The sequence below is a fragment of the Salmo salar genome, chromosome 16, assembly GCF_965601325.2.
Source record: "Salmo salar chromosome 16, fSalSal1, whole genome shotgun sequence".
Classification (NCBI taxonomy): Eukaryota; Metazoa; Chordata; class Actinopteri; order Salmoniformes; family Salmonidae; genus Salmo; species Salmo salar.
The window spans coordinates 42,824,713-42,841,941 of record NC_138306.1 but is presented as its reverse complement, the minus strand read 5'-3'; the positions used below and the strand labels follow the sequence as shown (position 1 = coordinate 42,841,941).

General features: G+C 47.2%; 1 protein-coding gene and 1 long non-coding RNA gene across 2 annotated transcripts; both read left to right on the top strand.

The window, feature by feature from the left end:
- Positions 1-186: 186 nt before the first annotated feature.
- Positions 187-9,728, top strand: LOC123727761 (uncharacterized). The gene is made up of 2 exons (XR_006759642.2): positions 187-583; positions 9,083-9,728. It is a non-coding gene; the product is annotated as an uncharacterized LOC123727761 (long non-coding RNA).
- A 4,143-nt stretch (positions 9,729-13,871) lies between these two features.
- On the top strand, positions 13,872-16,396 carry LOC106573833 (sphingosine 1-phosphate receptor 4). Its single transcript, XM_014149206.3, has 2 exons — positions 13,872-14,005; positions 14,780-16,396. The coding sequence occupies exon 2, from the start codon at positions 14,965-14,967 to the stop codon at positions 16,171-16,173; it is 1,209 nt and encodes a 402-aa protein (XP_014004681.1). The 5' UTR covers positions 13,872-14,005; positions 14,780-14,964; the 3' UTR covers positions 16,174-16,396.
- The last annotated feature ends 833 nt before the right edge of the window (positions 16,397-17,229 follow it).

Below are 17,229 nucleotides of genomic sequence, written 5' to 3'. Positions count from 1 at the left end.
CGACCAAACAGGGTTTGGTGTTTGAGAAGTCAATAAGAGGAGTGAAAAATAATTTATAAGTTGTTATCTTTCTTTAAATCTAAAGGCACAACCTAGATTCTAGCCAATGTTTTAAGTAGATGAACATGTTATTATTCCAACCTCGGGAAAGTGACAAACTGACACGTTTTTTATTTTCGTCAAAAAACAACTTTATATCTAAGGAGTGCTTTTGAGTTGACGGCCTGCACATGCGCAGTTTGGCGCGTGAGGATCGTTAGTGTGCTGCTTCTACGCATGAGCTTTGCTAGTCAACGTCGCCATGACATCGTTACAAGTGTGATCGGGGATTTCTATTGGAGAAGTACTTTTAGCCTATCTTGATATTCCATACAACGCAACTAACTCACTGTTCCACCAAACATGCAATTGCTCAGCGCCATCTACAGATATTACATTAGTGATGCACTTTAAACGTTTAGTGCACTGACATCACATGTTAAAACTTAGTTAAAAGTATCTTTGGTAACCTGTGCTAACATTTAGACCTGCAACGGAAAAGCATCATGCAATAAAGGCATTTTACTACCGGTAAAGAACCAAGGTAAGTGTTTTACAAGTTATACGTTTACATTTTTTGTTGACATGTCCGAGTATGTCTGGTAGAAGCTGGTATCATAGTCTGATTCATTAGCCTAGCAACTATACTGAACAAAAATATAAAACGCAACAATGTCTAAGATTTTACTGAGATAGTAAAATCAGTCAATTGAAATAGGGGTGAAGCCATGGGTGGGCCTGGCTCCCAAGTGGATGGGCCTATGCCCACCCATGGCTTCACCCCTGCCCAGTCATGTGAACTCCATTCGGGCCTAATTTATTTATTTCAATTGACTGATTTTACTAACTCAGTAAAATCTTAGAAATTGTTGCATGTTGCGTTTATATTTTTGTTCCCACTGGGGAGACAGGCCCAGCCAATCAGAATGTGTTTTCCCCACAAAAGGGCTTTATTACAGACAGAAATACTCCTCAGTTTCATCAGCTGTCTGGGTGGCTGGTCTCAGACAATCCCACAGGTGAAGAAGCTGGATGTGGAGGTCCTGGGCTGGTGTGGTTACTCGTGGTCTGCGGTTGCGAGGCTGGTTGGACGTACTGCCGAATTCTCTAAAATGACGTTATGGTAGAGAAATTAACATTACATTCTCTGGCTACAGCCCTGGTGTATATTCCTGCAGTCAGCATGCCAATTGCATTCTCCCTCAAAACTTGAGACATCCATTGTGTTGTGTGACAAAACTGCACATTTTAGAGTGGCATTTTATTGTCCCCAGCACAAGTGCACCTGTGTCATGATCATGCTGTTTAATCAGCTTGTTGATATTCCACACCTGTCAGGTGGATGCATTATCTTGGCAAAATGTTCACTAACAACGATGTAATCAAATGTGTGCACAAAATTTGAGAGAAATACACTTTTTGTGCGTATAGAAAAAAATCTGGGATCTTTTCTTTCAGCTCACGAAACATGGGACCAACACTTTACATGTTGTGTTTTTATTTTTGTTCAGTATAGTATGCTGATGTTTGATAAAACCTAGAAATGCCAGATTTTACCTCCAAATTCCAGAATTGTTAGAAGACAGTGCTTCCTACTGATAATTAATGATTCTGTGTCAATTTATAAATATCATCCACTTGGCCTGATTGCAGTGCTTAGTTTGGCTTTATAACTAATCGGTCCACACCAAGGCTCATGTGATTTACAAAGCAAGTTGAAAGTGGCTTCTGCTTGTATAAATTAGCCAAAATCAGCACCATGTGGTAAGATTATGCACTGACAACTTTGCAAGATGCAATTTTATTAAATGACCAACATGTGTTGATGCAGCGCTTCCCAGATAATTTTTTGACGAAAGGGGGATTTTGTCCATCCACACCAGACGCGATCATGACACACAGCTTAAAAAATGACAATAAAATGTGAACCAACTAAACTGAACAAAAATATACATTCAATATGTAAAGTGTTGGACCCATGTTTCATGAGCTGAAATAAAAGATGCCTAAATGTTTCATACTCACATAAAGCTTATTTCTCAGAAATGTTGTGCACAAATTTGTTAACATCCCTGTTAGTGAGCATTTCTCCTTTGCCAAGATAATCCATCCCCCTGACAGGTGTGTCATATCAAGGAGCTGATTAAACAGCATGATCACTACACAGATGCACCTTGTGCTGTGACAATCAAAGTGCACTCTAAAATATGCAGTTTTGCCACACAGCACAAGTTGTGAGTGAGTGTGTAATTGGCATGCTCACTGCAAGACTGTCCACCAGAGCTGTTGCCAGAGAATTTAATGTTCATTTCTCTACCATAAGCCACATCCAACATTGTTTTAGAGAATTTGGCAGTACATCCAACCTGCCTCACAACCTCAGACCACGTGTAATCAATCACGCCAGCCAGGACCTCCACATCCAGCTTCTTCAACTGTGGGATCGTCTGAGACCAGCCACCCAGACAGCTGATGAAAATGAGGAGTATTTTGGTCTGTAATAAAGCCCTTTTGCGGGCAAACACTCATTCTGATTGGCTGGGCCTGGCTCCCCAGTGGATCGGCTTGGCTCCCAAGTTCATAGTTTTGTTCAGTGCATTCAGAAAGTATTCAGACCCCTTCCCTTTTTCCATATTTTGTTACGTTACAGCCTTATTCTAAAATTGTTTTGTTTTTTAAATACGCGAAAACAGGTTTTTAGATTAAATTAAAAAACATAAATAACTTATTTACATAAGTATTCAGACCCTATGCTATAAGACTCGAAATTGAGCTCCGGTCCATGCTGCATTGATCACCCTTGAGATGTTTCTACAAATTAATTGCAGTCCACATTCAATTTATTGGACAGGATTTGGGAAGGCACACACCTGTCTATATAAGGTCCCACAGTTGACAGTGCATTTGAGAGCAAAAACCAAGCCATGAGGTCGAAGGAATTGTTCGTAGAGCTCCGAGACAGGATTGTGTCGAGGCACAGATTTGGGGAAGGGTAGCAAAACATTTCTGCAGCATTGAAGGTCCCCAAGAACACAGTGGCCTCCATCATTCTTAAATGGAAGAAGTTTGGAACCACCAAGACTATTCCTAGAGCTGGTCTACTGGCCAAACTGAGCAATCGGGGGAGAAGGGTCTTGGTCAGGGAGGTGACCAAGAACCCAATGGTCACTCTGACAGAGCTCCAGAGTTCCTCTGTGGATATGGGAGAATCATCCAGAAGGACAACCATCTCTGCAGCACTCCACCAATCAGGCCGTTATGGTAGAGTGGCCAGACGGAAGCCACTCCCCATTAAAGGGCACATGACAGGTGCGCTTGCAGTTTGCCAAAAGGCACCTAAAGGACTCTGACCATGAGAAAAAATATTCTCTGGTCTGATGAAACCAAGAATGAACTCACATCTGGAGGAAACCTGGCACCATCTCTACGGGGAAGCATGGTGGTGGCAGCTTCATGCTGTGGGGGTGTTTTTCTGCGGCAGGGACTGGGAGACTAGTCAGGATCGAGGGAAAGTACAGAGAGATCCTTGATGAAAACCTGCTCTAGAGTGGTCAAGATCTCAGACTGGGGCGAAGGTTCACCTTCCAACAGGACAACGACCCTAAGCACACAGCCAAGATAGCTGTGCAGCGACGCTCCCCATCCAACCTGACAGAGCTTGAGAGGATCTGCAGAGAAGAATGGGAATGCTTCAACAAAGTACTGAGAAAGAGTCTGAATACTTATGTAAATGTGATATTTCAGTTGTTGTTTTTTGAACATTTGCAAAAAATTTCTAACAACCTGTTTTTGCTTTGTCATTATGGGGTATTGCGTGTAAATTGTAAAACGATTGGATCCATTTTAGAATAAGGCTGTAACGTAACAAAATGTGGAAAATGGCAAGGGGTCTGAATACTTTCCAAATGCACTGTATATTCATTTGGGGGCAGGTCAGAACACACAAACAACATTCATGGACATTTAGCTAGCTTTGTCCTGGGAGATGGGGGATTAACATTGGGTTCTTATTTTACCTGACATTCATATGGTCCTCTTTTTAGTTGATAAAAAGGGAAACCTAGCGAATCTCTCCTAATTTGTATTTCAAGCATCAAGTGGGTTTGTATCTTCATGATATCCAATAACTCCTTGATCACACCTGCAGCTTTATTGCGTTTTGGTACACCAGAAGTACATTCATTTCCAATGGAAAGCTGTGTTTGCCGTGCAGCACTGTAGCATTACTTATGTTCGGTAAATCCAATGTATGCACCATACAGAACGCACTGCAACTGCCTCTGCAATGCAATGCTACAATGCAATGCTGCAAGGCAAACACAGTGTTCCATTGGAAATTGATGTACTTCTGGTGTACCAAAATGCTATGTTTCTGAAGGTGTGATCGAGATGTTAGGATTTCTGTTTTAGTGCTTTGCAATGCAGACGCATGTTCACGCGCACAAACGATGTAGGTAAAATATTGAACAACATGTATGAGTACATTTATTTTGCAATGCTGGTGCACACAACGTGGCCGGTGAGGTTTGTATGTTATTATGATCTTTATAAACTCAGCAAAAAAAGAAGCGTCCCTTTTTCAGGACCCTGTCTTTCAAAGATAATTTGTAAAAACCCAAATAACTTCACAGATCTTCATTGTAAAGGGTTTAAACACTGTTTCCCATGTGTCACGACTCCTACCGAAGGTGGCTCCCCCTCCTGCTCGGGTGGCGCTCGGTGGTCGTAGTCACCGGCCTACTAGCTGCCACTGATTCCCTTTTTTCCCCCCCTTTCCATTATTGTTTGCACCTGTTCTGTGTTGGGCTGATTGACTGGGCTATTTTAGCCAGTAGGCCCGCCTGCTCTGTGTGCAGGATTATTGCTCTGTATTTTTGACTTGTCTTCACGCTATATGTGTTTAGGTGCAAGTGCGTGGTTTGCGCCGACCTTTTTCTGTCCCCTGTATTTGGGGCACTTTGGTTTTGTGTGCGCTCAGTATCGCTGTTGGGTTGGCTTGTGTTTCGCCATTGTGTTCATTAAAAGCCACTACCCTGTATTCTCTGTTTGCTGCGCTTGACTCCTCACCCACTACGCCCAAGCCTTACAGAATCCCGCACAACGAATGGAGTCAGCAGGAGCAGCTGCCAACCCCCTTCCTTGGATGGAGGAACGCGTTCTCCATCACACCTCAGTTCTCCATCGGATCGGGTCGGCGATGGACCAAATGATGGAGAGGATGGACCGATGGGAGAGAAGTGGTCTCCTCTCTCCCCCTCCGGCTCCTCCGACTCAGCCACCTCCTCCTCCCACTGCGTCCGGCTCCGGTGCGCTTCGTCTTGCGCTCCTGAGGGAGTATGATGGAGCGCCGGCTGGGTGCCAGGGATTTCTGCTCCAGCTCGAGCTGTACCTGGCTACCGTCAGACCTGCTCCCTCGGGGGAGGAGAGAGTGAGTGTCCTCGTTTCCTGCCTGACGGGCCGAGCTCTGGAGTGGGCCAACGCAGTCTGGAATGGTCCGGACTCGGCGAGGGATCACTATCCAGAGTTCACCCGCCGCTTTCGGGCCGTGTTTGACCACCCTCCGGAGGGACGAGCGGCGGGTGAGCGGCTATTCCATCTCAGGCAGGAGACGAGGAGCACGCAGGACTTCGCACTGGAGTTCCGGACCTTGGTGGAACGACAGGGCCCTGATAGACCATTACCGGTGTAGTCTCCGGGCGGACGTCCGCAAGGAGCTAGCTTGTCGGGACACCGCTCTCTCGACGAGCTTATAGACATGTCTATCCGACTGGACAATCTGCTGGCTGCCCGCGGGCGTTCGGAAAGGGTCCTGTCCGTTCCACCTCCGTGCACTCCTGCCCCTACTCCTATGGAGTTAGGCGGGGCCGTGCCGAGGGGTACCGGAGGAGGAGGCTCCTCCTGCACCAGCTGTGGTCGGAGAGGACACACGGCCGGCCGGTTCTAGAGGAGTCCGTCTGGGAGTCGAGAGGGCAGGCAGAACACTTCTCGGTCACCCCAGGTGAGTCAGCACCAAACTCACCCAGAACCCCCTGTTGGTCACATGTTCGTATTAATTTTGTTTTCTGACTTTTCTCCCTCTTCCCAGCATAAGGCGCTAGTCGATTCAGGTGCAGCTGGGAACTTTATGGATCGCGGACTCGCCATCAAGCTGGGCATTCCGCTAGTGCCAATTGATCCCCCCTTCCCCGTGCACTCCCTAGATAGCCGGGCCATTAGGGTCAGGATTGGTCAGGGAGGCCACGGTTCCATTGGACATGGTAACGCAGGGGAATCATAAGGAAGGATTAGTCTCCTCCTTATCAATTTGCCTGCGTTTCCGGTGGTGCTGGGGGTTCCCTGGCTGGCTGATCGCAATCCCCGGATTTCGTGGGAACAGGGGGTTCTCCAGGGGTGGTCAGAGGAGTGTTCAGGGAGGTGTATGGGAATTTTCATAGGTGCCACGTCGGTGGAGAGTCCAGACCAGGTTTCCACCATGCGCATTCCCCCTGAATACGCCGATTTGGCGATCGCTTTCTGTAAGAAGAGGGCGACCAAATTACCACCTCATTGACAGGGGGATTGTGTGATAGATCTCCAGGTAAACGCTGCGCTTCCCAAGAGTCACGTGTACCCATTGTCACAGGAGGAGACGTTGGCTATGGAGACATATGTCACGGAATCTCTGGGACAGGCGTACATTCGGCCCTCCATTTCACCCGTCTCCTCGAGTTTCTTTTTTTGTGAAGACAAAGGAGGGAGGTCTGCGTCCGTGCATTGATTACAGAGGTCTAAATGCTATCACGGTGGGGTTTAGTTACCCACTACCTCTCATCGCTACGGCGGTGGAATCATTTCACGGAGCAAGGTTCTTCACAAAACTGGACCTCAGGAGCGTGCATAACCTGGTGCGTATTATGGATGGAGACGAGTGGAAAATCGCATTTAGTACCACATCGGGCCATTATGAGTACTTCGTCATAACGTATGGGTTAAAGAATGCTCCAGCCGTCTTTCAATCCTTTGTAGACGAGATTCTCAGGGACCTGCACGGGCAAGGCGTGGTTGTCTATATCGATGATATTCTGATATATTCCGCCACCAGCGCCGCGCATGTGTCTCTGGTGCGCAAGGTGCTTGGGAGACTGCTGGAGCATGACCTATACGTCAAGGCTGAGAAGTGTGTGTTCTCCAAACGAGCCGTCTCCTTCCTGGGTTATCGCATTTCCACCACGGGGGTGGTGATGGAGTGTGACCGCGTTAAGGCTGTGCGTAATTGGCCGACTCCAACCACGGTGAAGGAGGTGCAGCGGTTCTTAGGGTTTGCCAATTACTACCGGAGGTTTATCTGTGGTTTTGGCCAGGTAGTGGCTCCCATTACCTCACTGCTGAAGGGGGGGCCGGTGCGTTTGCGGTGGTCGACTGAGGCGGACAGAGCCTTCAAGAGGTTGAAGGTGCTGTTCACCGAGGCACCCGTGTTGGCGCACCCGGACCCCTCTCTAGCATTCATAGTGGAGGTGGACGCATCCGAGGCTGGGGTGGGTGCCGTGCTATCACAGCGCTCGGGTACGCTACCCAAATTCCGCCCCTGCGCTTTCTTTTCAAAGAAGCTCAGTCCGGCGGAGCGCAACTATGATGTGGGGGACCGGGAGTTGTTAGCGGTGGTAAAAACCCTGAGGGTGTGGAGACACTGGCTTGAGGGGGCTAAGCACCCCTTTCTCATCTGGACCGACCACCAGAATCTGGAGTATATCCGGGCAGCTAGGAGACTGAATCCGCGTCAGGCAAGGTGGGCCATGTTCTTCACCCGTTTTAGGTTCACTATTTCCTATAGACCAGGCTCCATGAACACTAAGGCCGACGTGCTGTCCCGTCTCTATGACACTGAGGGCCGGCCCATCGATCCTACTCCCATTATTCCAGCTTCTAGGCTGGTGGCACCAGTGGGATGGGAGGTGGACTCGGACATCGAGCGGGCGTTAAGGGTGGAACCTGCGCCTTCACAGTGTCCCGCGGGTCGCATGTACGTGCCGCTTGGTGTTAGTGATCAATTGATTCGGTGGGCCCACACACTACCCTCTTCGGGTCATCCTGGTGTGGCGAGGACAGTGCGGGGTCTCAGGGGGAAGTACTGGTGGCCCACCTTGGCTAAGGACGTTACGTTCTAAGTCTCTTCCTGTTCGGTATTTGCCCAGAGTAAGGCTCCTAGGCACCTCCCGAGAGGTAAGTTACAGCCCCTCCCCGTTCCACAACGGCCATGGTCTCACCTGTCAGTGGACTTCCTGACCGATCTTCTCCCATCTCAGGGGAACACTACGGTCCTGGTTGTTGTGGATCGGTTTTCGAAGTCCTGCCGTCTCCTCCCGTTGCCCGGTCTCCCTACGGCCCTGCAGACTGCGGAGGCCCTATTTACCCACGTCTTCCGGCACTATGGGGTGCCAGAGGACATTGTCTCTGATCGAGGTTCCCAGTTCACGTCCAGGGTATGGAAGGCGTTTATGGAGCGTCTGGGGGTCTCGGTCAGCTTGACCTCCGGTTATCACCCCGAGAGTAATGGGCAGGCGGAGAGGGTGAACTAGGAGGTGGGCAGGTTTCTGCGGTCGTATTGCCAGGACCGGCCAGGGGAGTGGGCGAGGTACGTTCCAAGGGTGGAGTTGGCCTAGAACTCACTCCGTCACTCCTCCACTAACCTGTCACCCTTTCAGTGTGTTTTGGGTGACCAGCCGGTCCTGGCACCGTGGCACCAGAGCCAGACCGAGGCTCCTGCAGTGGAGGAGTGGGTGCAGCGCTCCAAGGAGACCTGGAGAGCCGTCCAGGAATCCCTGAAGCAAGCCGGTGAACGACAGAAGAGGAGTGCTGACCGCCACCACAGTGAGGCCCCCGTGTTCGTACCGGGGGACAGGGTCTGGCTCTCGACCCGGAACCTGCCCCTCCGCTTGCCCTGCTGGAAGCTGAGGCCGCAGTGTGTGGGGCCCTTCAAAGTCCTGAGGATAAACGAGGCGTGTTATAGGTTACAACTCCCTTCCTATTACCGTATTAACCCCTCGTTTCATGTGTCTCTCCTCAGGCCGGTGGTAGCTGGTCCCCTGCAGCAAGGTGAGGTGCCGGAGGACCCCCCTCTGGACATTGGGTAGTCCCCGGCTTATACGATACGGGCCATTCTGGACTCGAGACGCTGGGTGTGGGGCCTGCAGTACCTCGTGGACTGGGAGGGGTACGGCCCGGAGGAGAGGTGCTGGGTACCGGTGGAGGACGTCCTAGACCCGTCCTTGTTGAGGGATTTCCATCGCCTCCACCCGGATCGCCCTGCGCCTCGCCCTCCGGGTCGCCCTCGAGGCTGGTGTCGGCGCGCGGTCGGGGGGTACTGTCACGACTCCTACCGAAGGTGGCTCCCCCTCCTGCTCGGGTGGCGCTCGGCGGTCGTCGTCACTGGCCTACTAGCTGCCACTGACTCCCTTTTTTTCCCCTTTCCGTTACTGTTTGCACCTGTTCTGTGTTGGGCTGATTGACTGGGCTATTTTAGCCAGTAGGCCCGCCTGCTCTGCATTTTTGGCTTGTGTTCACGCTATATGTGTTTAGATGCTAGTGCGTGGTTTGCACCGACCTTTTTCTGTCCCCTGTGTTTGGGGTACTTTGGTTTTGTGTGCCCTCCGTATCGCTGTTGGGTTGGCTTGTGTTTCGCCATTGTGTTCATTAAAAGCCACTACCCTGTATTCTCTGTTTCCTGCGCTTGACTCCTCACCCACTACACCCAAACCTTACACCATGCTTGTTCAATGAACCATAAACAATTAATTAACATGCACCTGTGGAACAGTTGTTAAGACACTAACAGCTTACAGACAGTAGGCAATTAAGGTCACAGTTATAAAAACTTAGGACACTAAAGAGGCCTTTCTACTGACTGAAAAACACCAAAAGAAAGATGCCCAGAGTCCCTGCTCATCTGCGTGAACGTGCCTTAGGCATGCTGCAAGGAGGCATGAGGACTGCAGATGTGGCAAGGGCAATAAATTGCAATGTCCGTACTGAGACAGCGCTACAGGGAGACAGGATGGACAGCTGATCGTTCTCACAGTGGCAGACCATGTGTAACAACACCTGCACAGGATCGGTACATCCGAACATCACACCTGCGGGACAGGTACAGGATGGCAACAACAACAGCCCGAGTTACACCAGAAACGCACAATCCCTCCATCAGTGCTCAGACTGTCCGCAATAGGCTGAGAGAGGCTGGACTGAGGGCTTGTAGGCCTGTTGTAAAGCAGGTCCTCACCAGACATCACTGGCAACAACGTCGCCTATGGGCACAAACCCATTGTCGCTGGACATGACAGGAATGGCAAAAAGTGCTCTTCACTGACGGGTCGCGGGTTTGTCTCACCAGGGGTGATGGTCGGATTTGCGTTTATCGTTGAAGGAATGAGCGTTACGTCGAGGCGTGTACTCTGGAGCGGGATCGATTTGGAGGTGGAGGGTCCGTCATGGTCTGGGGCGGTGTGTCACAGCATCATCGAACTGAGCTTGTTGTCATTGCAGGCAATCTCAACGCTGTGCGTTACAGGGAAGACATCCTCCTCCCTCATGTGGTACCCTTCCTGCAGGCTCATCCTGACATGACCCTCCAGCATGACAATGCCACCAGCCGTACTGCTTGTTCTGTGCGTGATTTCCTGCAAGACAGGAATGTCATTGTTCTGCCATGGCCAGCGAAGAGCCCGGGTCTCAATCCCATTGAGCACGTCTGGGACCTGTTGGATCGGAGGGTGAGACTACTTGCCCGTTGTCATCAGTAATTGACTTACTGTAGGTGTATGTGCAGATGATTCTAACTGTTATGTGATTTATTTCTTGAGGAAAAGCACTAGCTATACTGTAAGTAAAGCTATAAAATCACATTGATAATTTAACGTAGTATTGACCTTGAATGCCCCAATTAGTAGGTCAGCAACTGATATGCACCTGTGACTTACATACATGCTCAATTAAGGCAGAATTTGTTCTAGCATAGACCATAAAATATCTAGTATCAGATTACCTAATCCTAACCTTAATCATTATGGAGAGGGAAAAATATCATTATTCTGCTGTAGCCTATCTATGGTTAAGGGCAACTTTTCCACTCTATTTGGCATATTGTGCATACTTAAATATAAAAATTAAAAGGTTTCATAACTTGCTGAATGTTGGGGGAAGGAATGTAAACAACTTCATAGTTTCCATTTCCTTGTAGTCTACGCTATGCACATTGTGGTTTTAGTTGTATTTTCAGAGAAAGGGCGTTTTCAACAGTTATGGGTGTTGACACCCAAGGATGCGGTTGTTTTCTGTTATCTTTTCTGGACAGTTTTTTCAGGCCCACAAACCGATACTGCCTCTGTAGCATCACTTGATTGAGAAAAGGTTCATATGTATGACCTATTTTACTAGAAGATTATTGAAGCATGCAAGATTTCACTACAGCCTTATTGAAAAATTAGATGTGATTTTTTTTTACTCCGTCAGGGAGTATATGCCTTATTACCCTGAAATGTAGGTAAAACTAGGTAGATTAAAACTAACTTTACTATGACAGTGTTTTCATTGTTTGCATGGCTGCCCCAAAGACAGGTGAGATCTAAATATTTATTCAGCTAATTGGCCATTGGATTTGTTATTTGCATTATTCAGTGGCAGAAAGGTCATTTAAATGAGAGGTGATTCATTAAACGAGAATGTGTAGATCTAAATCAATCCACTTGGGCATGGGCCTTCAAATCCTCTAAAGGTTCTACAGCTGCACCATTGAGAGCATCTTGACTGGCTGCATCACTGCTTGCTATGGCAACTGCACTGCCCTCAATCGTATGGCCCTACAGAGGATGGTGCAGAAAGCCCAGTACATCACTGGGGCAGAGCTCCCTACCATCTAGTACCTCTACAGTGCATTCGGAAAGTATTCAGGCCCCTTGACGTTTTCCACATTTTGTTGTGTTACAGCCTTATTCTAAAATGTATTCAATATTTTTTCCCCCTCATCAATCTACACACAATACCCCATAATGATAAAGCGAGAAAAAAAATTGGACATTTTTGCAAATGTATTAAAAACTAGAAACAAAACATATTCTTTACATAAGTATTCACATTGACCTTTCTATTTAATTTTTGCACACTCAAACACTCACTCTGCACACTCACTAACACACACTCACAACATTTTCTCACACACACATAACACGCACACACTTTCATACTGACTGTACACACACATGCACACACAGTCACATACAATCATCATATACGCTGCTGCTACTTTGTTTATCATATACTGAGCAAAAATATAAATGCAACATGTAAAGTGTTGAAATAAGCTGAAATAAAAGATCCCAGAAATTCTCTATACACACAAAAAGCTTATTTCTCAAAAATGTACAAATTTGTTTACATGTCTGTTAATAAGTATTTCTCCTTTGCCAAGATAATCCATCCCCCTGACAGGTGTGTTATATCAAGAAGCTGATTAAACAGCATGATCATTACACATGTGCACCTTGTACTGTGAACAACAATTGGTCACTATAAAATGTGCAGTTTTGTCACACAACACAAGTTGTGAGTGAGTGTGCAGTTGGCATGCTGACTGCAGAATTGTCCACCAGAGCTGGTGCCAGAGAATTTAGAATGATTTTAATGGCTGATTTCCTTTTTTGAAATGTAACTCAGTAAAATCTTTAAAATTGTTGCATGTTGCATTTTTTGTTTGTTTTTCTTGTGTATATCCTGATGCACCTGTACTGTATATACAGTATATAACCCTCCCACTCCAGTATCCCTGCACATTGTAAACATGGTATTAGAACTGACCCTGTATATAGCTTACTTACTTTCTTGTGTTCTTCTTACTTCTATTTCTTGTGCGTTTTTGTTCTACTTTACTTTTTTATACATTTTTTATTGTACTACAGATATTGATTACTTTATTGTTGGGAAAGAGCAAGAAAGGCATTTCACTGTACTTGTGCATGTGACAATACAAACTTTAAACTTTCCTTAAATGACTCACCATGAGTCAAGTTAAGCATGAAATTGCAGATACGCTTCAGCTGGAACAAGTAGTTGTTCTGAAGGAAGAAGTGTGCTTTAACGTTCATCACTGACAGCACGTTTTTTTATCAGTAGTGATATTTTTCTTTACTGAGTGTGTGATGTTGACTTTGGTCAGTTATGGTAAGTGGTTGGGGCTCACCGGGTGGTAAGTAGGCCAAGTAGGTCATCGTTGGCAGGACTGTGGTCTGTCACAGCTGGGTGAAGTGAGGTGTGAAACCATAGCTGTACATCTATAGTAGGGGAACCAAAGGGAGGGGCCCCTTAACACATCTGATCAGAAGGTTCCTGTTTTCTTCGTGTCAGGATAATTTTTTCTTTCTGAGAAATATTGAGTAAAAACACTGGGTTGATGCCTTTCTAGTAGAAAAAGTATCTTGCAACATATCCTTGAAAACATCCTGCTCCAATCATACATGTATTAGGAAAACACTATGAACGGCACTTCCCGTAATCATCATGGAGTAACTTGGGCAGTAGGATTAAAGTATTGCAGGGGTCAAAACATGGCTCAAGTGTTGGGAAAAGTGTTGCCGTCATTGAGATTAAGTATGTGGAAAATTACAGCAAACAATCAACAAAACTGTTTTGTGATGGCCTCATGGAAGTGTGGATTAGCCCATATCAAATGATCAATTCACACATTGATTGATGGCATCCATCTGAATGTTCACGTTCTAAAGCATTTCACAATTAGTGTGTTTTCTCTTGAGCAGTGATGAAACAGCTCATCAGTGTCAATAACCTCTTGCATCGCGTGTGTGTGTGTGTTGGTCCTTATGGGTGTGGTACCATAAGTTCCTTCCTCGTCTCTTCAATAGAGTAGTGCAGATGTGTTCTATCAGCCCACACAGGGGATGGCCTTCCACACAGCATCACTACCAACAGTATCTCTGCACATGTAAGTAACACATTAAGTAACAACTGTTTATTTTGTTAAAATCAAAATTGTACACAACTTCTCTTCACTTCATGTGTTATTCATATGAAATGATACAATTAGATAGTGATTTTAGAGGAGAAAGAAAACTTGGAATGGAGAGCCAGGTGCATGGTTACATATATTACATGTAACTGTAGCCATACATTTGCAAGGCATTTGTGGCCATGTAAGCTTTTGCTCACGTGCAACAAATTCTAACACAAATTTAGCAAAAAAGGAAAAATCTGGGAATTTAAAGGGAAATTGTTTTATAAAATCTAAAAATGAAGAAAAAATATAAATATAATGTGGCACTCTTTATTTCACTCCAGAGTGGAACACAGTTTTTCAATTATCACTAATAATAGGAATTTTAATATAGCAGTTTTACGACTTTCAAAGATGTTGACTTCACATGCAGATTGAACTTAAATCCCCTTCTAGGCTGCAGGTGGCTGCTCCTCCCAGCTAACCACAGTGTGGTTTAAATGGTACAGAGAGATTTAAATGGCACCGTAGAGGTTTAAATGGCTAACGCATGCTAGTGGAGGCATGCAGTTTTACAATAAGAACCTAGGTCGGGTAAACTGACAAATTCTTAGCTCATTTTCTGAAAATAGTTTTTTTCCAGTTTTTTTCCACAAAATATATTATTTTCATTACCTGCAGTTCATGCGCTATAAACAGCTTGTACCTCATTATTATCGCTTATCACACATCTTTTCATATCCAATATTTCCCTGTGTTTGCTAGGTGGGTTGTGAGACAGCAGAGCTCCACTGGAGAGAGTGTGTTAGCCTGAGTCTGAGCCCTGAGCCTACTGCAGGAGTTCTACACGCATCCAAGTCTTGCCTTGTCCAGCCCAATCCAGCCATTTTCTGACCTGCCAAGCCCAGTCGAACCCAGCACAGCCCAATCAAGCTCTTCACAACCCAGCCATGGATGCCCTGTCCTCCCTGAGCTCCTCAACCTCCTGCCCCTACCTGTACCTCTGGAGTAGCAACATCACCAACAACGGCAGTAGAAGCAGTATTAGCAACAATGTGATCCTGGAGCACTACAACCACACAGGGCGCCTGCAGCACCGCGGGCCCCGCCAAGGTGGCCTGAGCTTGGGCGCGACCCTCTCCCTCTTCATCAGCATCCTCATCATCTTGGAGAACCTGCTGGTCCTGGTGGCCGTGCTCTCCAGGATCCGCAACAGCCACCGCTGGGTCTACGTGTGCATCGCCAACATCACCCTGAGCGACCTGCTGGCCGGGGCGGCCTACGTGGTCAACATCTGCATGTCTGGCAGCCAGACGTTCAGACTGAGCCCAGCTCTGTGGCTGTTCAGGGAAGGGGTGATGTTTGTGGCCTTGGCTGCCTCTATCTTTAGCCTGCTGCTGATAGCAGTGGAGCGCTACACCGCTATGATGAAGCCGCTGCACCAAAAGTCAGCCAGGAAGACATGTCGTATCTACGGCCTGGTGGCGCTGTGCTGGATCCTAGCCTTCGCCATCGGCTTCCTCCCCTTGCTGGGATGGAACTGCGTGTGCAGCCTGGAGAGCTGCTCCACCCTGCTGCCGCTCTACTCCAAGAGCTACATCTTCTTCTCTCTGCTCATCTTCTCCCTCATCCTGCTGGCCATTGGCGTGCTCTACGGCGCCATCTACTGCCACGTCCGCAGCAGCGCCAAGGTGGGATCCCAGCGCAGCCGCAAGCGATCCCTGGGGCTCCTGAAGACGGTAATCTCCATCGTGGGTGTGTTCATCATGTGCTGGGGCCCTCTGTTCGCCCTGCTGCTGCTGGATTTTTTCTGTGTGTCGCGGCAGTGCGCGCCGCTCTTCAGTGCCGACTGGGTCATTGCTCTGGCCGTGCTCAACTCTGCTCTGAACCCTGTCATCTATGCCCTGGGCAGCACAGAGCTGAGGAAGGCCATCGCAGGGCTGCTGTGCTGCTGCTGCCTCAGGGCAGGCCTCTGTCACCCTGATGCCTTCGTGTCCAAGGAGACCAGCAGCACGGGGAGCACCAGGCATAGTAGCCTGAGGAACAGTTTCAATAAGGTCAGGAGTTTCAGTATCAGCCCCCCACCTGCACCCAAGGCCCCCAAGAAGAGCCGCCGCCTCAGCTCCACCACCAGCTGCCTGTCTGTGTCGAGCGGTTAGACCACAAAGGGCTGCCTGGGGCAGGCGTAGATGCAAAAGAGAGCTCTCTTTGTGTGTGTGTGTGTGTGTGGTGGGTGTGGGTCTGTGTGCGGGTGTTGGAATTTAGAAAAAGCCCGCTAGCCCAAGGCTAGCATTTTTCAAAACAGGGCAGTAGAAAATGTATCTCATTGGCACAACCATGATACAACTATGAAGATACAGCCTTGTTACAGCCTAGATACAACCATGATACAGCCATGATACAGCCATGATGAAACTATAAAGAAACAGCCTTGATACAGCCTTGATACAGCCTTGATACAACCATGATACAACTATGAAGATACAGCCTTGTTACAGCCTAGATACAACCATGATACAGCCATGATACAGCCATGATGAAACTATAAAGAAATAGCCTTGATACAGCCTTGATACAACCATGATACAACTATGAAGATACGGCCTTGATGCAGCCTTGATACCACCATGATACAACTTTGAAGATACAGCCTTGATACAGCCATGATACAACCATGATACAACCATGATACAGCCTTGATACAGCCTAGTTACAGCCTTGATACAACTATGAAGATACAGCCTTGATACAGCCATAATACAACCATGATACAGCTTTGATACAAGGCTAACGGTTTTCTCTGTTATTAGTTTTGTTCATTTTTTTGCCTTGTCATCAGATCTGGACCTAGCACATGCTGATGAAAGTTAATTTTATGTTATGCATTACAAAAAAAACTTTTGTTCAAGATTTCTTATAAAAGAAGCATTATAGAAGCTTTATTTTGTTTCACTGTTTGAGCCTCAAAACAGATGACCTGTTGCTGTCATTGAGGTCTATATGCTGTGTGCACTTTTTCAGGGCTTTCATTCTACTACTAGAACTGAGATTTAAAAAGAAATGTTTGTTTTTAGATCTTTTTGAGAATACAATAAGATTTATACATAGATACAAAGACATACATTACATGACCAAATGTATGTGGACACCTGCTCGCAATGCCGACGCTTGGCATTGCGCGTGGTGATCTTAGGCTTTTGTGCAGCTGCTCGGCC

What these genes read in the sequence shown, in the direction of transcription:
- LOC106573833 (XM_014149206.3), top strand. Translation starts at nt 14,965, where the DNA reads ATGGATGCCCTGTCCTCCCTGAGCTCCTCAACCTCCTGCCCCTACCTG.